We start from the raw sequence: 24802 nt of genomic DNA, 5'->3' as shown, positions 1-24802 counted from the left end.
ACAGCCCCAGTGTGAAAAGACACACTACAATGAATGGAAGGCGCTTTGCAGAGGCTTTTTCTAGCGCAAAAGTGCCTGGAAACTGCCCCAGTGTGAAAATAGCCTTACTACAGAGAAACTGGTGTATTGGTTGAGCTTTCTAGTGAAGTTGAATGAATTATTAAAGTGGCTGCACATAAATACAAACCTTTTGCAGATAAGAGAGCTTACATATGTGAATTTACCAAAGTGCCTGGAGCCCAGCTTTAAACTTTAAATTTTCTGGAGCTTATAGAAACCTGTATGCTGCCTTCTGAGCTTGCTAGTTAGTAGTTACCTTGTAGACTTTCTTGCTTTAATGCTTTCAGTACAGTATGCCTGTAAGACCTTAAAGTGGATGTAAACCCAATGTCATCCTTTCTAAACTACTGCCATAGGGGTGGGTTCTGTGGGTGGGTCTGTTGTCTGGAGCACAGTGGGTGGAGTCATGATGTCAGTAGACTCCCCGCCCACCTCTACACTCCCCTTGTCAATATGCATATTCTCCTGTGTATTTCTTTTTTTTTGTAAATGGTTTTTATTGAAAGTTTTTCACAAAGTTTTACAGTACAATGAAGGAAAAGTCACAAATAATTCTCCCATGATGTCACCATATTACATAGCATAGTACAAGCATATGGTAGGGGAGAAAAGAGAAAAGGCAATCTGGTGGGCATACTGTAGGACAAAAAAAAACAAAAAAAACAAAACAATAACAAACAACATAAAGAAAAAACTCGGAAACAATTGGTCTGTCATATGCCCAAAAGAGAAAGCTTAAGTGCATAAAAGTAGTAATGTAAGTCACAGAAAAAAATTAGTACCCTGTAACAAGAGCTGAACACGAGGGTAAGAGTTCATGGCAGGTGGGAACTCTTATACCATGTATTCCAAATTTTCCAATTGTTATCAAACTGAATTTTTTTCCCCATCCTGAGGGCCAGGACTAGCTCATAGGAGTAATGTAGGGATGTAGTCGACCAAACCTCAGAGACACTGGGGGCCTGGTCATTTTTCCAGAATCTAGCTATCAGAGACCTAGCCACCAGGAGGATGTGGGAAACAACAATTCTGAAGTCAGGTGGATATCTATCGATACCTAAGTTAAGAATTGCCAGGCCTGGTTCGGGGGTAGATAGGAAACCTGTAATCTCTGAGATAGCTCGAAAAATAGCATTCCAAAAGCTTCGGAGATGCTTACAAGACCAAAAAATATGCAGTAAGTTACCCACCTCCCCACAGTTCCTCCAGCACAAGGGGGAGGACTCCGCCAGGCCAAATTTCGAAATCCGAAAGGGAGTGAGGTACCACCGTAGGGCAATTTTCTGGGCAAGTTCCCAGTGTCCAACACACCGAGAGGCCTTATAATTAGCTTTGAGTGCCTGACACCATTGTGCCTCAGAGAAGGCGCGGCCTAAGTCCTCCTCCCAGCGCAAAAAGGGACGAGATTTGTCAAAAACACATTTCTGCTGTAGAAAGTTGTAGAATAGGGATATACCTTTAGATAAGGGGGGATCAGCAGCAAGAAAGCGCCAGAGAGATTCGGCTACTTGAACGTTGGTGACTCCACCACCCCGAAACAAGTGGGCTATTTGGTAATATTTATATATATCAATAGGTTTTAGATGGAATTGAGTCCTCAGGGATTGGTATGAAACCATGGAGGGGCCTTGGAAAAGATCTTGCAATGATAGCAACCCCTTCCGGACCCAGTCTCTGACGGAGAAATTGGGAATTAGGAATTCTAAGGATATTAGAGGGATAGGTAGAGATACCGATTTGTGGGTCGAGGGTGTGGATTTAAGAAGATCTCGCCAGGCCTGCAGGGAAGCGCAAACCGTGAGAGGAAGGGACTGTAAGGGCCAGGGTTTAATCGAATCAGTGAGAAGAAGAAGTTTTAGGTCTTGAGTGGGGGTAAGAGCTCGTTCAAGGCAGCACCACTTCGGCTCGCTGGTCGAGTTGAACCAATGAGAGAGCTGTGCCAGCCTGGAAGCAAGGTAATAGTCCTTGAGATCCACCAGTCCCATACCCCCAGCCAACCGGTGCTTCAATAAGAGTGATCTAGAACATCTAGGTTTTTTAGAGCTCCAGATGAATCTATTCATCAAGAGAGTGAGATCATGGAGGTGTTTCCTAGAAGGGGGAACGGGCAATGCTCTAAATATGTACAAAATTTGCGGGAGTAATAACATCTTGAAGGAGGCCAGTCGTCCCGACCAAGAGAGTTCATATTTAGCTAGTCTGTTGGCCTCCTTCGTGAGTTTATCAATAAGAGGAGGAAAGTTAGCCCCCGCTAGTTGGCTCGCGGATTTGCTTAGATTTATGCCCAAGTACGGGATGGTGGAGTCACTCCATTTGTATGGGAACATGGCCATCAATCTTGCTCTGAGGGAGGGACTAAGGCCCGTCTCTAATATTACTGACTTAGAGAAATTCACCTTGTAGTAGGAGATTAGGCTAAATTCGTGGAGTATCTGATGAGCCTGTGGTAGGGAGGAGGATGGGGAGGTCAAAAAAAGGATGATGTCATCAGCGAAAAGGTTAATTTTGTGGGGGCTCTCTTGTGTAGATATGCCTGTGATTAAAGATTGGGATCAAATTTTTTCTGCCAGCGGTTCAATAAGAAGATTAAAAATTGTAGGAGACAATGGGCATCCTTGCCTAGTGCCATTAGAGATGGCAAAGGGCAACGATAACATATTGGAGGTGAAGACCTGGGCAGAAGGGGCCGAATAAAGGGCGAGGATAGCTGATAGAAACGGTCCACCGAAGCCAAACTTCCGAAGGACCTCCTCCATGTATCCCCAATGGATCCGGTCGAACGCCTTCTCCGCGTCCAAAGAGAGGAGCAGAGAAGGCGTTCGACGGGCTTCCGCAAGCTGAAGAACCCCCAAGATGCGTCTAGTGGCGTCTGAGGTTTGCCTGCCAGGAGTAAATCCCGACTGATCTGGGTGGATCAACCGGGGGACCAAGGGGAGGAGTCTTTGGGCAAGAATTTTAGCGTATATCTTGACGTCGGTATTAAGAAGGGATATGGGCCTGAAGTTGGAGGGGGTGTCGGGTTCTTTACCAGGCTTAGGAATCGTAACCACATAGGCCCTAAGCATCTCCGGTGGGAAGGAGGCAGATGAAAATGCTTCCGCATAAGTTTCTGAAAGCACCGGGGAAAGAAGGTCTGCAAATGAACGGAAATAATCATTAGTCAGGCCATCCGGTCCCGGAGATTTACCCAGAGGAAGGGATTGGATACACTTTATAATTTCCTTAGGTGAAATAGGAAGGTTTAGGGATGCCAATTGTTCTTCCGTAAGGGAGGGTAAGTTAATAGAGGAAAGAAAGGATCGTATACTTTCCGTCGTGGGCTGGGGCGTCTCGGGATCTAGCTTTAAATTGTACAGAGAGGAATAATAAGCAGCGAAGGCATCCGCAATCTCTTGCGGGTTAATCCTTTTCTGTTTATCCAAAGGGTGGTAAACATAGGGAATCTTGGCCTTAATTCTAGCAGCCCTCACTCTATTGGCGAGATATTTGCCTGCCCGGTTACTGGAGGAGTAGTGTGACAGCTTCAATGCGTGTACATATTTATCATACCTAGCCAGTAATAGGCGGCGAAGTTCAACACGGAGCTGGGTCAATCTGTGAGCCGTGTTGGAATCCGGCGCCAACTTGTTGGAGGATTCCAAAGACCGAATGTCCGCCAGAACGTCATTCAGTTTTTGGGTTTTAGCTTTTTTATCCCTAGATGAGATTTGGAGCATTATGCCCCGCATAAAGGCCTTGTGGGCACACCAGAGGGTAGTGGGACTCTGCACAGAGTGAGCATTTAGTTTAAAGAATTCCTTCAGATTTTTGGAAATAGCAGCAACATGCGAGGGATTTTGAAAAAGTTGAGAGTTTGCCCTCCAGACATAAGCGGAGCGCGGGGTGTGTTCCTCCACCACCTCGACAGAAACAGGAGCATGGTCTGACCAAGAAATATCGTGGATGGTGGAGGAAGACACCGCCTGCAACAGCAACCTGTCCACCAGGATCAAATCTATCCTAGAGTAAGTGTTGTGTCTCGCAGAGTGAAATGTGAAATCTCGTTCACTCGCATGTTGGCACCTCCATGCATCAAAAACATCTTCAGCAGCAAGTAGAGGCTGAAGCCTCGGCAAAGGCCGACTCGCCCTGGACGTGGTGTCCAGGGCGGAGTCGACCGTTACATTGAAGTCTCCACAAACCACTAGAGACCCTTTACGACATTTGTTAATCTTACGAAACAATCTGTTCAAGAACCTTAGCTGGTGTACATTGGGGGCATACAAATTAACTATAGTATAGGGCCTATTGTTTAGTACAGCTAATAAGATTAAATACCTCCCATCAGGGTCCATAATAGCATCAGTGAGGGAGAAGGCTACTGAGTCTCTGATAGCAATAGCTACCCCTCTTTTCTTCTCAGAGGCAGAAGCCAGGAAAATGTGCGGATAGTTCCTGTGCTGGAAGTATGGATTGGCTTTGTCAAGAAAGTGAGTCTCCTGAACACAAAGAACGTCCGCATCCAACCTCTGAGCCTCCTTCCACAGAGAGTTCCGCTTGACTGGATGGTTGAGGCCGTGCACATTAAAAGAGACAAAGTTAAGTGGCATTGAAGGTGGCATTTAGATGCAAATGAAAAGGGAAGTGGCCAGGGGCACAATGGGACCTCTGGGCTTCCAACAAGACAGGCTTCCAAGGGTAGGCTGAATAAGGCAAACATGTATCAGGGCTGGGCGATGCAAAAACACATGAGCAATGACAGACCGAGTCAAGGCTGCAATGGTGCAGCAAATAGGAACAATAAAACAAGAACCAAAAAAACAGAACAGAGGTAAGTAAAAAAGGGAATCTCTGGTGAGATCCGAAGGCACTATAAATGCCCATTTACTTGGGGGGTAAAGAAGCAAAAAGAGCACTGGACGACCTCCAGCGGTCGGGAGATCAAAAACAAATAACAGGTTTCAGCAAAGTTCTCAGGTTGGTCTGGCTTTGGATTTCTTCCGGCGTCTCCTCTGAACCACCTGCCAGTCTCCTTGGTTCTCCAGCCGGCTGGGAGGGGACGATGCCGACGGCCCCACCGGCTCCTCAGGGATGATGTCAAGGGAGCGCAGGAGATCCAGCCCTTCTTGCAGTGTCGAAACCACCGAGGATTTACCTTCGTGAGAGATAAGTAGTTTCAGAGGGTAACCCCATCGGTAAGGGATTCCGTGATTCCGCAGTGCTTTAGTGACAGGAAGAAGAGCTTTGCGTCTCTGAAGGGTGAACTGGGAGAGATCAGCGAACAGTTGCAGGTGGGAGAACCTCTCTGGGAGCTGGGTCTCCTTCCTAAACGCCGAGAGCAGTTGTTCCTTGGCTTGGAAAAAATGGATCCGCAGGAGAACATCCCGCGGAATGTTGTCAGGCAAGTGGGACGGCTTAGGCAACCTATGGATACGATCAATAGTCACATCCTGATCCGATAAATCAGGAAGCAGAGTTCTCATGAGGTCCTGGACGTATGGGGCCAGCTGGGCAGGGAGAACAGTTTCAGGGACCCCTCTGATTTTTACGTTATTGCGCCTGGACCTGTCCTCCAGGTCCGCCATCTTGGATTTAAGCCAAGCGATGTCTTCAGATTGGTCATTGTGCGCGTCAACCAGAGTATTATGGGCAATCGCAAAGTCCCCCATTTTTTGTTCCACATGATCTAGTCTGCCACCCAGTACACCTACTTCAGCTTTAAAGTTACTGACACATTGCATGAAGTCTTTATGAAGTGATGCACGCAGAGAGACTAACATGTCCTTCAGGGTGGACTCAGAGACAGGCTGATTAGTAGCAGGGAACTCAGCTATATATCCATGCAGTTCTCTGGTATCAGCAGAGGAGTTTTGTTCAGCGCTCACCTGCAGTGCCTCTTCTGAGAGCCTTGGCCTGGACTTTGCTGGGCTGTTGCTAATCGGTGTGGACGTCCCTGGCGATCCCCTTCTCTGAGCAGCTACGTGCGTCGGACTGCCCGAGGAGGCCGACGAGCGACCCGGGGAGGAGCGCGTGCTGCCGCCGGCGCCATCTTGGCCAGGATCGCGGGCCGCGGGCGGAAAGAAATCCGGCAATTTCTTGGGCTGCCCGGACCCTCTCCGCTTCGTCGGCATCTCCGGAGGAAGAGGAGGCTTTCCGGAGCGAGGTAAGGTGTATTCGCCGGTCCAGGGAGTCCGTAATGAGGATCAAATCCCGTCGCTGGAGCGGAGCTTCTCTCCTATGCTGCCATCCACCAGCGCGCGGTAGCCACGCCCCCTCCTGTGTATTTCTTATACTGAACTTCTGCTATGATCTTTAACATCCAGTGAAAAGACAGGAAAGTCCCCACATGACTTCAGCATGCCAAATCATGCTGAGGTGGCGAACATCCAATTCTGGCAGAGCAGCAGAAGAAAGGAGTGGGAGGGAATTAAAAAATAATACATGTCTCTTAGGCTAGTTCAAGAGATATGTAAATCACCTGTCACTCACAGCAAGGGGGAGGATTTGACAAAGTTTTTCTCTGTTTGTCAAGATTTATCTCACTGAACAATAAAAGAGGATTGCTCAGAGATGGAATAACTCTTTGCGGCAGGACTGGGCTCAAATGATTGGAAATATATATTATATATATACATTATGACATAAAAAAAAATTTGGGTTTAGATCCACTTTAAGCTTTTGCCCTAACATTATAATATACATATCCATTGTGAGTTCGTGATTCAGAAAGTGTTCAAGCTAGTGCATCAGCCTTACCAGCCTGCCAGTCAGCAGAAGGAAGCCAACAATATCGGCCTCCATATTTCTTGTAGGACAGGTTTACTTTAGGCTGCAAGCAGCAATAAAGATGGCAGTCAGAGTAGCAGTATAATAGCAGGATGATTGAAACTGTTGGTGCTGAGAACCTCATCTCCAGTCTTCATGGTGGGTGTTGACAGTGAACACTTAGAAGTAGGAGCTCTTGCTTCAGCACATTAAGTATAGGTGCCGGGTACCAGGCCCTGAACACCACTGCTCTTTGTACCTCCCATGATCATTGATCTTTCAAGGCAGCTGGAAAATCTCTCCATAGTGAGTGAGTGACTTGTAAGTACTACATGCATTTTGTGGATAAAAACCTGCATTCTGGTGAATAACTGCTTGACAACTTTTCATACAGTTTTATGTTCTATATATGATATTCTTTCTTGAAAGGTTTTGAACTGAACCCTGTTAAAAGTTTTATAGTGCATATGTTGTATTTTTTTAAGCTATACTCAATTTTCTTTCTTTTTTTTTCAGGGCAAAATGTTTTAGAGGAAAGAAGCTTCAAGGGGACTATGACATACGAATTGAACAGGTAAGAGGAGAGACCTCATAAGATGTTTTACATGTTTAATACATACATACATACATACATACATTTAATATACATTCCATAATATAATATTCTATTTTGTGAAAATAAAGTTGTCCTCACATGTTGGCTGTGAGCAAGGTACAGTAAATCTTCAAGTGTTGAATTGAAAGATTTCCTGTTAAAACATCTTATACAATGGGCCATGCACTAACAACAAGACTATAAACGTTAAAAATCCACCCAAAAAGGGATGGCGGGATCTGTGTTTGCCTTCTGATAACTCAACCAACACATATTTAAATCTCTTGTCTCCAAAAGGCAAAAATCTCTTAACAGGATGGCGTAGGAGGTGTAAGACCATATTGACATTGCTTTAAGGAGTTTTAGGTCCTACCATTCAGATATACTTGGGACTAACCAGAACACGCTTTGGTCTATAGGTCACTCAATTTCAATGGAACTCAGGTAAGGGGAAGAATTTCCATGTTACTATATAGAGAGGTGCCAGTCCACTACAGGGCTTCCATTTAACTACAAGCCCCTTTTAATTAATTAATGGCGGTCTTGGGTACAGTGCCACAAAACGTCTTAAAAGCACTGCTTCCTTAAAGGCTAAATTCACCTTTTGTAAAAGAAAATAATAGTAAATGCACACAATTTTGCATGTAAAAAAATGTGCATGTGTTATTTTTTTTACCATGTAGCCTGCAAAGCATTGCACCCACAATTTATGAAAGAAGCATTCCTGTGTGCAGGACTATACCCTGGGCCCTTCTACCAGAGAAGGACAAAGTGTGGCGCACTGCGTGTGCAGTGGCAAAAATTATGTGTGGTCTTCTATAGCTTTAGGTGACTTTAAATAGTGCGTGCTGATGACACAGTAAAGTAAAGACGCCTGGCATATAAGAGGTAATTGCCTTGTGCGGCCATTTGCCTCCTGCTCAGCACCTTCCCGATTGGGGTTGCCAACCCCCAAAATTGCCCAAGCAACTTCCTAATTTCTCTGTGTTCCTGCTTGGCCTTGTATTACTTGTATTCTTTGCCAGGCTACCAGTGTACCGACCCCAGCTTTGTCTATGGTTTTCACTTGCCTGTCGCCCACCTTGACTTTGGCTCATTACCCGGATCCTGTTTAGTCTCCTGCCGTCTCCACACGTGAGTGGTTCCGCATTGTCAGCCAGTTGTACTTGGGGTCCGTGACCCGGGTTCCAATTTGCTGCAAGTCCATCCTCAGCATCAGGGTCCCTGGAGAAGAGGCTGGCTGGGGCTTAGACTCCGCACCCTGGGGAACCCTGAGTTGGCCTTCTATAAGGTCTCACTACCATAAAAATCTGACACACACATAAACAGCAAAACAAAGGATCATTTTTAAAAATGAAAACTTTCATTTACATATGCTTTTCTGCACACAAAAATATATAATTTTGCCTGACTGAGCCTGCCTTAAAGAAGAACTTAATTAAAAGCAGCAACTGTTGAGATAATGAATACTTTGGTCAGAACTATATAACATACAACATATATAGAGTAAATGAGTCACAATTATTTTAGGCCCTATGATATTTATGCAAATGGTTATCATTATTTTCATTAAAAATACACTAAGATCATTATTAGGGAACACAAATACAGCAAAACTTGCAAAATTCCACCTAAATTCCTACTACGTATAAAAGCTAAAATAGTATTAAAATAATAAATAACAAATATTTGTAAATTTTTAATTGTGAAAATCGAAGGCACACAAAACTGTAAATAAGCAATTTAGTCTAAAAATCTGAAGGTTATTTTTAATTTACAGCTTCCAGGGTTTGTAAAAGATCCCCCAAACAATACATTTTCTCAAAGCATATGACCTGTACAACACAAAAACAGTGCTACTGTTTTTTAGGCCCCGTACCAAATGTTTATCAAACTGCTATTTTCAGAAAAAATACCCTAAATCATGTTTTCCACAAATAAACACAACATAACTTACAAAATATTGCCTTGTTCACATGGAGACTACTAAAGTGTAAACCCATGCAAGACCATGTTTGCCCACACAGGGATGCCCAGGTGTTTCATGCATCCCTGAGCAGGCAGTTCCGATAATGTTAATTGGGTTGCAGTGGCTGCAAGGAGACAACCACTGCTCCAAATCTGACATTTGTGTCAGAGCAAGTACATATCCATAAACGCAGACAGTGTGAATGCAGGGATATGCACCCACACAGATGTCATATTTGTAGTATTTATACGTACCAATTGATACCCATGGGACTGCCTCCACGTGGATGTATGGAACAATGGTGCATACCAATGCTGTGGTATGCCCTGTGTGAACAAGTACTTTTACTATGTTTTCTTTTTTTTTTATTAGTTTTATTTGTATTTTTTTATATTTTATTTTTAGGGGGGGGGGGCCTGCTTTGGTGAAACATCAGGGGTCTGAACATACCCCTGATGCCTCTTTTTTGCGACAAAAATGCAGCTGCACTGCTGCAGATGAATGAATAGAAGCCTCCTTACAAAATCTTCCTGTTAATTCACAAACTGAAGCGTAGTAAACACAGTGATGATTAACCAAAGGAGCGATAAGTACTGGCACCCTGGTAGTTCAGTGAGAACTACTATCCATCTGCTCTATGGCAGATGGGATTTGTAGTTCATTGACAGATTGCTGTGAATAAATGGCATGGCTGGGTGGGCGGAATTCAAGTGTAATATGTAACATGTTACTAAAGGTCAACTTATTTATCCTTTAAGCTTATTACTTAATCATGTATTTGTTTTCCTAATCCCAGGCTGAATTTTCAGAAATAAATCTTGTTGCTCATTCTGATGGGACTTATGCTGTAGACCTGCAGACCTTCCGGAATGGTGCTAAGGTTGTCCGGTGAGTTGCATTAGATGATTCACGTATAAGTATAACTGGCCTTCTGTGCCTTAATTTGGCATTATTAGGAAGTATTCCCAATGATTTGCAAAGGAAACAGAGACAAAAAAAAAATCATTATTTCTGATTAAAAGCAGTTATTAAATGTGGTTACACATATTTGCTATATCATTGAAATTAGAATATCCTTCACCAGTAGACTTAAATTATAGACTCTCAAGAGTTCTGATGTCATCCGGTGTAGTGCTGGCCATATACAATGCTGTGAAAAAGTACTTGCTACCTTTCTGATTTTTTATTTTTTTGCATATTTGTCACACTTAAATGACTCATTTTTTTATTATTAAACAAAGATAACCCGAGTAAATACAAAATGCAGTTTTTAAATGATGGTTTAATTTTTTAAGGCAAAAAAGCTGTCCAAACCTGCCTGGCTTTATGTGAAAAAGTAATTGCCCCCTAAACCTAATAACTGGTTGTGCCACTCTTGACAGGAACATCTGCAATCAAGCATTTGCAATAACTTGCAATGAGTCTTTCACATTGCTGTGGAGCAATTTTGGCCCACTCTTCTTTGCAGAATTGTTTTAATTCAGCCACATTGGAGGGTTTTCCAGCATGAACGGCCTATGTAAGGTCAAGATACAGCATCTCAATTGGATTTAAGTCCAGACTTTGACTACTCCAAAACCTAAATTTTGCTTTGTTTGAACCATTTGGAGGTGGACTTACTGTTATGTTTCGGATCATTGTCCTGCTGCATAACCCAAGTGCACTTGAGCTTGAGGTCACAAACTGATGGCCGGACATTCTTCTTTAGGATTTTTTGGTAGAGCTCAGAATTCATGGTTACTTCAATTATGGTAAGTCGTCCAGGTCCTAAAGCTGCAAAGCAGCCCCAGACCATCACCCTACCACCACAATGTCTGACTGTTGGTATGATGTTCTTGTTATGAAATGCTGTATTCATTTTTTGCCAGATGTAATGGGACACACACCTTCCAAAAAGTAAAATTTTTGTCTCATCAGTCCTCAGAATATTTGCCTAAAAGTCTTGGGGATACTCAAGATGTTTTTTGGTAAATGTGAGATGAGCCTTTGTGTTCTTTTTGTCCGCAGTGGCTTTGGTCTTGGGACTCTCCCATAGATGCCATTTTGCCCAGCCTCTTTCTTATTGAATCATGAACACTGATCTTACCTGAGGCAAGTGAGCCCTGCAGTTCTTTAGACGTTGTTCGGGGTTCTTATGGGTTATGACCTCCATGATGAGTCGTCGTCATGCTCTTGGAGTAATTTTTGTAGGCTGGACGCTTCTGGGAAGGTTCACCACTGTTCCAAGTTATCTCCATTTGTGGATAATGGCTCTCCCCATGGTTCACTGGAGTTCCAAAGCCTTAAAAATGGTTTTGAAACCCTTCCTAGACCGATACATGTATATTACTTTGTTTCTGATCTGTTCTTGAAATTTTTTAGATTGTGGCATGATGTGTGTTTTTTTGTGATCTGTTAGCTTACTTCACTTTGCCAGACAGCTTCTATATATGTGACTTCTTGATTCAATAGGTCTGACAGTAATCAGGCCTGGGCGTGGCAATTGAAATTTAACTGGGCTTCCAAAAAATTGTGGTTAATCACAGTCATGATTCAGCATGGGAGGGGGCAATTCATTTTTCACACAGGCAGGTTTGAACAGCTTTTTTCCTTTAATACATTAAATAATAATTTAAAAACTGCATCTTGGATTTACTCGGGTTATCTTTGTGTAAAATAAAATTTGTTTGATGATCTGAATCATTTAAGTGTGAGAAATATGCAAAAAAATAAAAAAATTCAGGAAGGGGACAAATACTTTTTCACAGCACTGTATATAGTTTGTTCTCTGTTTTTTTGTTTTTTTTTTCAAAGCCCTTGTGACTATGAACTTTTATATTTAAGCATGCAGCAGTTTACTGAATGAACACTTTTTAACACTGTTGCATACCACAATGATTTTCTCACCATATAAGGCTTTAAGATGTTAGTTTGTTTTTAAAATTATATATATTATATATACATAACATTTTATAATAAACTAAAAATAAATGAACAAAAAAGAAAAAGAAAATACAGTATTAGTTTAACATGTAATGCATTTGTATTTCAAATACTGTTCCAGATAATATATGGTTGATGAACTATTATGTATACAATCCCAATTCCAAAAAAGTTGGGACACTGTGTAAAATCTACATAAAAACAGAATGCAATGATTTGCAAAACTCATACACCCATATTTTATTAACAATATAAACAATGTCAAATGTTTAACTGAGAAAATGTACAATTTAGGGGAAAAAAATAAGGTAACTTTGAAATTTTTGGCAGCAACACGTCTCAAAAAAGTTGGGACAGAGCAACAAAAAGGAAAGTAAATGGTAAGAAAAGCTGGAAGAACATTTTGCAACTAATTAGGTTAATCGGCAACAGGTCAGTAACATGATTGAGTATAACGGCATTGAGTCAGAGTATCGCAGAATTAAAGATGGTCAGAGGTTCACCAATCTGTGAAAAGCTGTGTCTAAAAATTGTTACGCAATTTCAGAATAATGTTCCTCAATGTAAAATTGCAAAGACATTAAATACAGTGGTGTGAAAAAGTGTTTGCCCCCTTCCTCATTTCCTGTTCCTTTGCATGTTTGTCACACTTAAGTGTTTCGGAACATCAAACCAATTTAAACAATAGTCAAGGACAACACAAGTAAACACAAAATGCAATTTGTAAATGAAGGTGTTTATTATTAAAGGTGAAAAAAAATCCAAACCATCATGGCCCTGTGTGAAAAAGTGATTGCCCCCCTTGTTAAAACATACTATAACTGTGGTTGTCCACACCTGAGTTCAATTTCTCTAGCCACACCCAGGCCTGATTATTGCCACACCTGTTCACAATCAAGGCATCACTTAAATAGGAGCTGCTTGACACAGTAAGGTCCACCAGAAGATCCTTAAAAGCTACACATCATGCCGAGACCCAAAGAAATTCAGGAACAATTGAGAAAGAAAGTAATTGAGATCTATCAGTCTGGCAAGGGTTATAAAGCCATTTCCAAAGCTTTGGGAATCCAGCGAACCACAGTGAGAGCCATTATCCACAAATGGCGAAGACATGGAACAGTGGTGAACCTTCCCAGGAGTGGCCGGCCGCCCAAAATTACCCCAAGAGCGCAGCGATGACTCATCCAAGAGGTCACAAAAGACCCCACAACAACGTCCAAGGAACTGCAGGCCTCACTTGCCTCAGTTAAGGTCAGCGTTCATGCCTCCACCATCAGGAAAAGACTGGGCAAAAATGGCCTGCATGGCAGAGTTCCAAGGAGAAAACCACTGCTGAGCAAAAAGAACATCAAAGCTCGTCTCAATTTCTCCACAACACATCTTGATGATCCCCAAGACTTTTGGGACAACATTCTGTGGACCGATGAGACAAAAGTGGAACTCTTTGGAAGGTGTGTGTCCAAGTATATCTGGCGTAGAAGGAACACTGCATTTCATAAAAAGAACATTATACCAACAGTAAAATATGGTGGTGGTAGTGTGATGGTCTGGGGCTGTTTTGCTGCTTCAGGACCTGGAAGACTTGCCGTGATAAAAGGAACTATGAATTCTGCTGTCTACCAAGAGATCCTGAAGGAGAATGTCCGACCATCTGTTCGTGTACTCAAGCTGAAAGGAACTTGGGTTCTGCAGCAGGACAATGATCCTAAACACACCAGCAAGTCCACCACCGAATGGCTGAAGAAAAACAAAATGAAGACTTTGGAGTGGCCTAGCCAAAGTCCTGACCTGAATCCTATTGAGCTGTTGTGGTATGACCTTAAAAAGGCCGTTCATGCTCGAAAACCCTCTAATGTAACTGAATTAGGACAATCCTGCAAAGATGAGTGGGCCAAAATTCCTCCAGGATGCTGTAAAAGCCTCATTGCACGTTATCGCAAACGCTTGGTTGCAGTTGTTGCTGCTAAGGGTGGCCCAACCAGATATTAGGTTTAGGGGGCAACCACTTTTTCACACAGGGCCATGATGGTTTGGATTTTTTTCACCTTTAATAATAAACACCTTCATTTTCAAATTGCATTTTGTGTTTACTTGTGTTGTCCTTGACTATTGTTTAAATTGGTTTGATGTTCCGAAACACTTAAGTGTGACAAACATGCAAAGGAACAGGAAATGAGGAAGGGGGCAAACACTTTTTCACACCACTGTATATCACCATTTACAGTACATAATATCAAAAGATGTGGAGAATCTGGAGAAATTTCTTCTGGGCCTAAGACAGGACTGCATTAAAGAATAAGTTCACCTTTTAACAAAAAATGTGCATTTATTATTTTTGTTTCTGGGGTCTCTAAAGGAGGAGTGTCAAATTCCATTTCATTGTGGGCCATATTGGCAATATGGTTGCCCTCAAAAGGCCGGTTGTACCTTTTAGGCTATTTACATTTATCCAGGGTTTTTATTCTCAGAGAATAGGTGCAAGAACTTAAAGTGGTTGTAAACCCTTACAAACCACTTTGACCTACAGGTAAGCCTAGATTAAGGCTTACCTGTAGGTCCAAGAAATATCTCCCAAACCTATACGGTTTAGGAGATATTTGCCCGAAGACGGGCACCGATGTCGTGGCCAAATTACACTAACAGTGGGAGGATTTTAAAGGGGCAAAAAATAGTGTGTTATGTGTGGAGTTCAAGGATGCACTATGTACATAGTGAAAAGTTCAGGGGTGCACTACGTACAGAGTGCAGGATTCAGGGATGGACTATGTACCGAGCACATGGTACATGGGTGCGCCATGTACAGAGTGCAGTTTCAGGGATGCCCTATGCACAGAGTTCAGGGGTGCACTACATACAGAGTTTGGGATTTAGGAGTGAGCTACAGAATTCAGGGTTTAGGGGTGTGCTATGCATCGTGTGCAGGGTTTATCTCTCTTTCACAGGCTGTCCACATCTTACTTCCACCCCTCCTCAGCTTTGACCTCTGCAACACTCTCTTCCTCTCCTTATCCCCCACCTCTGTCCATACCTCTTATACCTTCCGGCAGTGTAGATGGCACCAACTCTCTCTCTCACTTGCAAGGAGATCATTGGTTGGCATCTATGTACCTGGGCATAGATGGGGATCACAATGCAGTTTAACACGCGATGCCCCATCCCACACTCCACCTACATCTGCATCTCCCTTGTCCCCACTGTGAGTGCAAGGCAGGCAAGGATCTGTGACAGCCGCTGAAAGGAAAGCTGTCCTTGTAAACACAGAAGGACTCTGTTTACAAGTGACAGTGATGAGTGGGGAGCGGAGGGCAAGAGCCGGAGGTGGCAGAACGCAGTTCTGCCATATTTCAGCTTGAATAAAAGCCCTGGGTGTGAGGGCCACATGAAATGGCCTGGCGGGCTGGATTCAGCCCTCATGCTTTGTGTTTGACACATGTGCTCTATAGCATTGAGCCAGAAATCAGACCATGCAGGTCTCCTACAGACCTGTCAGTGTATCTGTGTGCCTGCAAATTTTACAGGTAGGCATAATCCTTCTGTCTCTTCAGCGAGTGACTGCAGGGTGGCCGGTGGCCATCGTGGCCGGGGGACCTGCTGATTGGCCCCACTGCGTCCAATCACAGTGGGAACGCGGCTTCAGCGGCACGCGCGCCCCAGAGTCCAGCACTAGAATCACGTACAGGTATGTGATTTAGTGCTTAAGGGCCGCCCTGCCACAGTAAATGTACGTGGGGTGGTCCTTAAGTGGTTAACTCACAACAATACTTCTGAAACAAGTATGTACCAAATGAATATCAGAATGCTTAGGTCTGTGTAGCATGCACACTAAGAGGGGCAGTTGGATATTGAAGGGTTTCCCTTACCTGTACAGAGGCTGCCAGCCCAGGTGCCAGTTCCAGAACACACTGACAAAATTCCAGCACCGTCTATGTGAGTCTGATTCAAGATGTATTGCAGTGCTCATGTGTAGAGGGTTGAGGGTGTTGTATACTCCTAAACACAATCAGACATTAGAGGACAGATCCTCATGTAAAGTCCTTCAGTAGCAGCTTTAACCACTTGCCTTCCCAGGCATTTAGACCCTCTTCCTGCCCAAGCCATTTTTCAGCTTTCAGAGCTGTCGCACTTTGAATGACAATTGCGCGGTCATGCTACACTGTACCCAAACAATTTTTTTTATAATTTTCTTCACACAAATAGAGCTTTTATTTGGTGGTATTTAATCACTGCTGAGTTTTTTATTTTTACAAAAAAAAAAAGACCAAAAATGTTTAAAACATTTTTTTTGGAACCTAAGTAATTTTTTTGCCTTCACTGATGTGCGCTGATGAGGGAGCACTGATGGGCACTGATAGGCTAAACTAGTGGGCATTGATAAGGTGGCACTTATGGGCACTGGATGGCAGTGATGGGTACTGTTGGATGGCACTGGTGGGCACTAATAGATGGCACTGGTGGGCACTGATAGGCGGCACTAGTGGTCATGGATAGGTGGCACTGGTGGGCAGCGATAGGCGGCACGGATAGGTGGCATTGATGGGTGGCACTGTTGGGTGACACTGATGGGTATTGATCGACAGCAGGGATGGGCATTGATTGGCAGCACTGATAGTCGTACTGATTGCCAGCACTGACTGGCATTGCTAATGGGCACTGATTGGTGGCACTTGTGGGCAGTGGTGGGCACTGATTGCTGCCACTGGTGGACACTATATTCTGGCAATGGTGGGCACTGTTTGTGACACTGTATTTATTGTAATCAGGACTGATGATCAGTGCCCTGATTATGTTCCTACATGTCCCCCTGTGAGGAGATGCCGCTGATTGGTTCTCCTCTCCACACACTCTCAGTGTGAGGCGAGGAGAGTTGAATAACGGCATTTCCTTTTTTTACATGTGACCAGCCGTGATTGGACACAGCAGATCACATGGTTAAAGAGCTTTGGACATGGCTCTTTACACAGATCGGGGTCACACCGTGTCCTAGCAGCGTGGCCACGATCGCCACTTTGCGTGCCCATAACGGCACGCAAGAGCGTCCATTCTGGGACACCGTCATATGATGTTGTCCCAGAATGAGAGCTGCACCACCCTGCCGTCATTTGACGGTGGGCGGGAAGCAAGCAGTTAAAGTGGTTGTAACGGCAAGAGGTTTTTTTTGCCTTAATTTATTCTCTTCCTTTATATGAATGCACTCAGCCCGGCTCAGGAGCAAGCCTACATGAGGGCCCGGATAGCACATAGCTTGCCATGGGGACACTTGGAAAAGAGAAGGAGCCAAGAGCGCTGATGATGATTCTCAGGACCTCTCTGTGCAATACCTTTGCACCGAGCAGGAACTCATAATGTGTTTATTATTTTAATTTAAAAAAACTGAAGGTTTACAATCACTTTGGGTATTGCTGGGGGTGGGGGACAGCCAGCTAGTCTAATACTCTGTAAAAGCAGTCACAGTCCTTGAAGAAACCTCTGGCATCTCATCCTGAAAGCACAAGCACCCCAGAGCTCTAGGCAAGGTTCTACTCACAATGTCCAGAGACAGCTCCCCAGCCAACTTTCCTGTGAAAGGGTTCCCTTTTCCAGCTGAACTTTACAGGCAGTGTCTTCCAGCAGATTTCTATAAATCCAAGTTTCTTCAAGGCTCTCAGCCAAGTACATGCTGTGGACTCCCAGCAACAGATCTGAGGCGCCCAGGAGAACAACCCTCCTAAATCCTTATTTTCTCCCCATCCACACCTTCTGAGCACCCCCCTCTTTCCCCAAAGATTGTCTGAGGTCAGATAAATATTCATATACCAGTGGCTAACCCTTCTACCCTATCTCTACTCTATTTCTGGGAACTTCTTCAAGAGGCAGACAGGGGAAATCAACCACTAGTTTCCTATGATTAAGTTCCAGGGCAGAGCAAAACACGTTGGTGTGTCGCCTGGTTGGGACTGCCACATGCTCCTTTACAGAGGACTTGCAGAAATGTGTGGTTTATGGGATACTTTCCTTGCAACTTGGCAATCAACTATTAGTCTTAGGGAGACCTGCCCAGACCTACAAAATAAACTGCTATGCTACTTGGCTGAGCACAGCATAACCAAAAACTAAATCCAGCCTAGGATAGGGGCTACATCCACTACCCTACCCCTTAAAACTTGGTATTGTCCTCATAGGCCAGGAAAACTGCTAAACATTTGCACATCATCCTAAGAGCTGAGTTTTCTGCTTAAAAGTGGATGGTTAAGGGTAAAAAAGGTAAACGGCAACAGTATAACAAAGTGAATAGAGTTTTTTTTTTGTTTTTTTTTGTTTTTCTTATAAATGTTAACATTTAGAATACATAGGGCAAAGTGCCACATCTATATTCATTTGGGGGCAATAACTCCAAGTACTGAAGCCTTGGCATGATCATGACTATTAGGCATCTAGCATTTTCAGATGGAAAGGTCAGAAGTGGCAGCCTTTATATCTCTGTCATAACAGGTTTCATGATAGGAACGATGTCTTCAACTACACTTCACATAAAAAGTTTTGTAGCCATAAAAGACCCCTTTATCAGGACAAACAGTATATATAGTATATCCTTACAAAAGGCGGGGATGTGTAAAACTGATGCTGTATTCTGTATTACTGAATGAGCAATAAAAATAAGCGGTCTGGGCTGCAACACCTCTTTTTAGGTCACTGATGCTTGATGAAAGAGTCTCTAAATGGCTCAAGAGTAGGGATGAGCTTCGAGTTCGAGTCGAACTCATGTTCTACTCGAACATTGCCTGTTCGCCTGTTCAGCGAACAGTGAACAATTTGGGCTGTTCGCAGCAAATTCGAAAAGCCGGAACACCCTATACAAGTCTATGGGAGAAATCTAAAGTGCTAATTTTAAAGGGTAATATGCAGGTTACTGTCCTATAAAGTGTTTGGGGACCCGGGTCCTGCCCCAGGGTACATGGATCAATGCAAAAAAAAGTTTTAAAAACGGCCGTTTTTTCAGGAGCAGTGATTTTAATAATGATTAAAGTCAAACAATAAAAGTGTAATATTCCTTTAAATTTCGTAGCTGGGGGGTATCTATAGTATGCCTGTGAAGGGGCGCATTTTTCTGGTGCTTAGAACTGTCCCTGCACAAAGTGTCACTTGTGCAGGAAAAAAAGTCTTTTAAAATCACTTGCAGCTATTGTCGGGTCCCGTAATACAGAGAACTCTCAATGAGTGTTCTCTGCATTAGCCGACAATTCATTCATTCATTGATAAAAAAAAAAAAAAAAGCGCGGGGGTTCCCCTAAACTCAATTACCAGGCCCTTCAGGTCTGACATGGATATTAAGGGGAACCCCGTGTCAAATTTAAAAAAGAAATTGGCGTGGGGGTCCCCCTAAATATCCATAACCAGACCCTTCAGGTCTGATATGGATATTAAGGGGAACCCCGCATCAAATTTAAAAAAAAATTGACGTGGGGGTCCCCCTAAAAATCCATATCAGACCCTTTATCCGAGCACGCAACCTGGCAGGCTGCAGGAAAAGAGGGGGGACGAGAGAGCGGCCCCCCTCCCTCCTGAACCGTACCAGGCCACATACCCTCAACATTGGGAGGATGCTTTGGGGGTCTGTGACCCCTCAAAGCACCTTGTCCCCATGTTGATGAGGACAAGGGCCTCATCCTCACAACCCTGGCCGTTGGTTGTGAGGGTCTGCGGGCGGGGGGCTTATCAGAATCTGGAAGCCCCCTTTAACAAGGGGACCCCCAGATCCCGGCCCCCCCCTGTTTGAAATGGTAAGGGGGTACAAAAGTACCCCTACCATTTCACAAAGAAAGTGTCAAAATGGTTAAATAAGACAAACACACTTTTGAAAAATTCCTTTATTAAAAATAAAAAAAATAAAAAAAAGATTCCAGCGGTGCTAATCCACTCTTGCTATCCAGCGACGGGTCTCCGGGGTCCAGCGATGGATGATCATATCCAGCGACGGGGGATCTCTCAGTCCAGCGCTGTCCATACATCCTTCTTCTGTCTCCACTCCGGAGACACTGCAGAGATCCCAGCGCTGACGTTTCTTATATTAGGAGGGCGGGGCCACCCATCACCTGACCCCGCCCCTCTGACGCTGGAGAGGGAAGCCAGGGGTTCCCCAGTGACGTGTGGGTGACCCCACCCCCTCTGATGTAACGGAAACCTGCGTTACATCAGAGGGGGCGGGGTCACCCACACGTCACTGGGGAACCCCTGGCTTCCCTCTCCAGCATCAGAGGGGCGGGGTCAGGTGATGGGTGGCCCCGCCCTCCTAATATAAGAAACGTCAGCGCTGAGATCTCTGCAGTGTCTCCGGAGTGGAGACAGAAGAAGGATGTATGGACAGCGCTGGACTGAGAGATCCCCCGTCGCTGGATATGATCATCCATTGCTGGACCCCGGAGACCCGTCGCTGGATAGCAAGAGTGGATTAGCACCGCTGGAATCTTTTTTTTATTTTTTTTATTTTTAATAAAGGAATTTTTCAAAAGTGTGTTAGTCTTATTTAACCATTTTGACACTTTCTTTGTGAAATGGTAGGGGTACTTTTGTACCCCCTTACCATTTCAAACAGAGGGGGCCGGGATCTGGGGGTCCCCTTGTTAAAGGGGGCTTCCAGATTCTGATAAGCCCCCCGCCCGCAGACCCTCACAACCAACGGCCAGGGTTGTGAGGATGAGGCCCTTGTCCTCATCAACATGGGGACAAGGTGCTTTGAGGGGTCACAGACCCCCAAAGCATCCTCCCAATGTTGAGGGTATGTGGCCTGGTACGGTTCAGGAGGGAGGGGGGGCCGCTCTCTCGTCCCCCCTCTTTTCCTGCGGCCTGCCAGGTTGCGTGCTCGGATAAAGGGTCTGATATGGATTTTTAGGGGGACCCCCACGTCAATTTTTTTTTAATTTGATGCGGGTTCCCCTTAATATCCGTATCAGACCTGAAGGGTCTGGTTATGGATATTTAGGGGGACCCCCACGTCAATTTTTTTTTTAAATTTGACACGGGGTTCCCCTTAATATCCATGTCAGACCTGAAGGGCCTGGTAATTGAATTTAGGGGAACCCCCACGCTTTTTTTTTTTTTTTTTTTTTATCAATGAATGAATGAATTGTCGGCTAATGCAGAGAACACTCATTGAGTGTTCTCTGTATTACGGGACCCGACAATAGCTGCAAGTGATTTTAAAAGACTTTTTTTCCTGCACAAATGACACTTTGTGCAGGGACAGTTCTAAGCACCAGAAAAATGCGCCCCTTCACAGGCATACTATAGATACCCCCCAGCTACGAAATTTAAAGGAATATTACACTTTTATTGTTTCACTTTAATCATTATTAAAATCACTGCTCCTGAAAAAACGGCCGTTTTTAAAACTTTTTTTTGCATTGATCCATGTCCCCTGGGGCAGGACCCGGGTCCCCAAACACTTTTTAGGACAGTAACCTGCATATTACCCTTTAAAATGAGCACTTTAGATTGTGAACGTTCGAGTCCCATAGACTTTAATAGGGTTCTAAAGTTCACACGAAGTTTAGGTCTGTTCGCAGGTTCTGGTGCGAACCGAACAGGGGGGTGTTCGGCTCATCCCTACTCAAGAGTAGCGATCTGGTCTGCTAGTGACACGTTCCTTATTACGGACTCGATCACAACAGCACCATTCATTGTAGTCATTGCAGCACCCTGTGATCCCAGGTGATGTGATGGGTGCGCAAATTGGTGTAGTATAGTTTTTCTGTAAGGTCTTATATAGACTGCTTAGCACTGTATTTTCATGGTACTTTCTCGATTTGCTTAATTATCAATCAAAAACTGTCCTATTGTGTTTAGGTCATTTCGGCCAGATTTTGTCTTTATCCGACAACATTCTTTTAGCATGGCAGAAAATGAAGACTTCCGCAACCTTATAATTGGCATGCAGTATGCTGGTATCCCCAGTGTTAACTCTCTGGAGTCAATTTATAACTTCTGTGATAAGCCATGGGTGGTAAGTACTGGGAAAATGGGTCTTCTTATTGTGCATTTGTGTTTTATATGTCAACATTGATAGAAGTCATGTGTGTATGAAACTTACATTAAATATCCATAGCTACAGGACATTTAAATGGGCAGTCCAATCAGAAGATAATTATTTGCAGAGTCTGGTGAATTGAATGGCTGATTTTTTTTTCATATAATTAGTAAAAATTACATGAAAAATATATCAAATAGTATAAAATATATAAAATTAAATAAAAACAATTCTATATATTATTTTACTGCATAGTTCTTTAATATTAAAACATACCTAAGAGTCCGTGTCGTCAAGCATTAGGCTTGTGTTGATTACATCCATTTGACAGGTTCAGATATTCCTAGGATCATTTAGAATTCATTGACAGGTACAGCTGACCTCTTTCTAACCTGCATTTGACTTTCTTCAAAGGTTTTACATCACTTTGCACTTGTATGTGCATGCAAAATTCACTTAAAGCAAACAAAATCCCATTGATACAGTGCCTAATCTTTTGTAGTTAGCCTTCAAACAAAATCTAAAAAGTTGAAAATAGCATGTGCTGCTTTGCCTTAACAAAGCAAAAACAGCATCTTTTTACCACTTCAGCCCGGAAGAATTTACCCCCTTCCTGACTGGGACATTTTTTGCGATACAGACAATTGCGTGGTCGTGCGACACTGTACCCAAGCAAAATTTATGTCCTTTTTTTCCCACAAGTAGAGTTTCCTTTAGGTGATATTTGATCATCTCTGCGGTTTTTTATTTTTGCGTTATAAACAAAAAAAGAGTGGCAATTTTGAAAAAAAACACAATTTTTTACTTTTTGCTATAATAAATACCCCCAATATAAAAAAAAACAAAAACAGATTTTTACCTCAGTTTAGGCCGATATGTATTCTTCGAAACTGGAAATGGTTAACACTGAAAAATGCAGTCTGGAGTCAGTCTATTAGCTTGGAGGGGGGGAGGAGGAAGGAGTAGCCTTGCCCTTCTAGGCTATGAGGCTGTGTGATTCTGTTGATGTACACAGTGTAGGGCAACACAACTCCAGTCCCTGCATGCAAGGGTGATTCCATAGGATGCTGCAAAATAAAGGAGCCCCCCTGAAACAGGACACCTGGGGCAGTGATCATGACACGAGTTTGTTCAGGAACATAATCAGGGATTATAAAATATACCGTATATACTCGAGTATAGGCCGACCCGAGTATAAGCCGAGGCCCCCAATTTACCCCCAAAAAACTGGAAAACTTATTGAGTCGTGTATAAGCCGAGGGTGAGACATGGCTGTCCATCCCTGTGTGTCCGTCCATCCCTGTGTGTGTGTCCGTCCATCCATCCCTGTGTGTGTGTCCATCCATCCATCCATCCCTGTGTGTGTATCCATCCATCCATCCATCCCTGTGTGTGTGTGTGTGTGTGTGTGTGTATCCATCCATCCATCCATCCATCCCTGTGTGTGTGTTTGTGTGTGTGTGTGTGTGTATCCATCCATCCATCCATCCATCCCTGTGTGTGTGTGTGTGTGTGTGTGTGTGTGTATCCATCCATCCATCCATCCATCCCTGTGTGTGTGTGTGTGTGTGTGTGTGTGTGTGTGTGTGTGTGTGTCCGTGCAGCCTTGTGTGTGTGTCCAGCCTACCTGTGTCCCAAGCCTCCGTCCCGAGCCGCCGTCGTCCCGAGCCTCCTCCGTCCCGTGCCGTGCCTCCTCCGTCCCGTGTCTCCTCCGTCCCGTGCCGTGCCTCCTCCGTCCCGTGCCTCCTCCGTCCCGTGCCGATGGATCGCCGCTCTTCTCGGCGGCCATTCTACAATTCAAAATTCCGCCTCCGCCTGTGATAGGCGGAACACTCAATTTCCCAGCAGCCTGTGTTCCGCCTATCACGGACATCCTCTCATACTCGTCCGTAGTATGAGAATGAGCGGATGTCCGTGATAGGCGGAACACTGACTGCTGGGAAATTCAGTGTTCCGCCTATCACAGGCGGAGGCGGAGAAGGAGGCGCGGCTTTTGAAAATTAATGTCCGCCGTCTGTCTGCTCGATACGCTGATCGAGCAGTCAGACAGCGGCGACTCGAGTATAAGCCGAGGGGGCACTTTCAGCCTCAAAAAAGAGGCTGAAAATCTCGGCTTATACTCGAGTATATACGGTAGATTCAGTAAGGCCTCTTTCACACTGGGGCAGTACGGGTGTTGGCGGTAAAGCAGCCGCTTTACCTTTGTTTTAGCAGCGGTATTCGGCTACTAGTGGGGCGGTTTTAACCCCCACTAGCAGCCGAAAAAGGGTTAAAACCCTTAGCCGCACTGCCCCATTGATTTCAATGGGTAGGAGTGGTGAATACAGCGCTCCTTCACCGCTCCATTGATGCTGCTAGCAGGACTTTTTTTTACCGTCCTGCTAGCGCACTGCTCCAGTGTGAAAGCCCTCCGGCTTTCCCACTGGAGTGAAAGGAGCCACTTTTTTTAGGCGCTATAAAAACGCCTCACTGTAAAAGGGGCCTTAGTGATTCAATCAGCTGCTAAAAGTGC

The 24802-nt window shown here is 44.2% G+C and overlaps 1 protein-coding gene across 1 annotated transcript in view; it reads left to right on the top strand.

The window, feature by feature from the left end:
- Positions 1-24802, top strand: part of SYN2 (synapsin II) — a 480921-nt gene that overhangs the window by 234949 nt on the left and 221170 nt on the right. The window contains exons 2-4 of the mRNA XM_077452122.1: positions 7321-7378; positions 10165-10256; positions 22110-22266. Coding sequence (XP_077308248.1) covers positions 7321-7378; positions 10165-10256; positions 22110-22266 — 307 coding nt within the window. The remainder of the gene's footprint in view (positions 1-7320; positions 7379-10164; positions 10257-22109; positions 22267-24802) is intronic.

This window comes from Lithobates pipiens, unplaced genomic scaffold, assembly GCF_037356315.1.
Source record: "Lithobates pipiens isolate NorthernLeopardFrog02 unplaced genomic scaffold, aLitPip1_a1.2 Scaffold_23, whole genome shotgun sequence".
In the NCBI taxonomy this organism is placed as follows: Eukaryota; Metazoa; Chordata; class Amphibia; order Anura; family Ranidae; genus Lithobates; species Lithobates pipiens.
The sequence above is the reverse complement of the archived record's forward strand: the minus strand, read 5'-3'. Positions and strand labels throughout refer to the sequence as shown.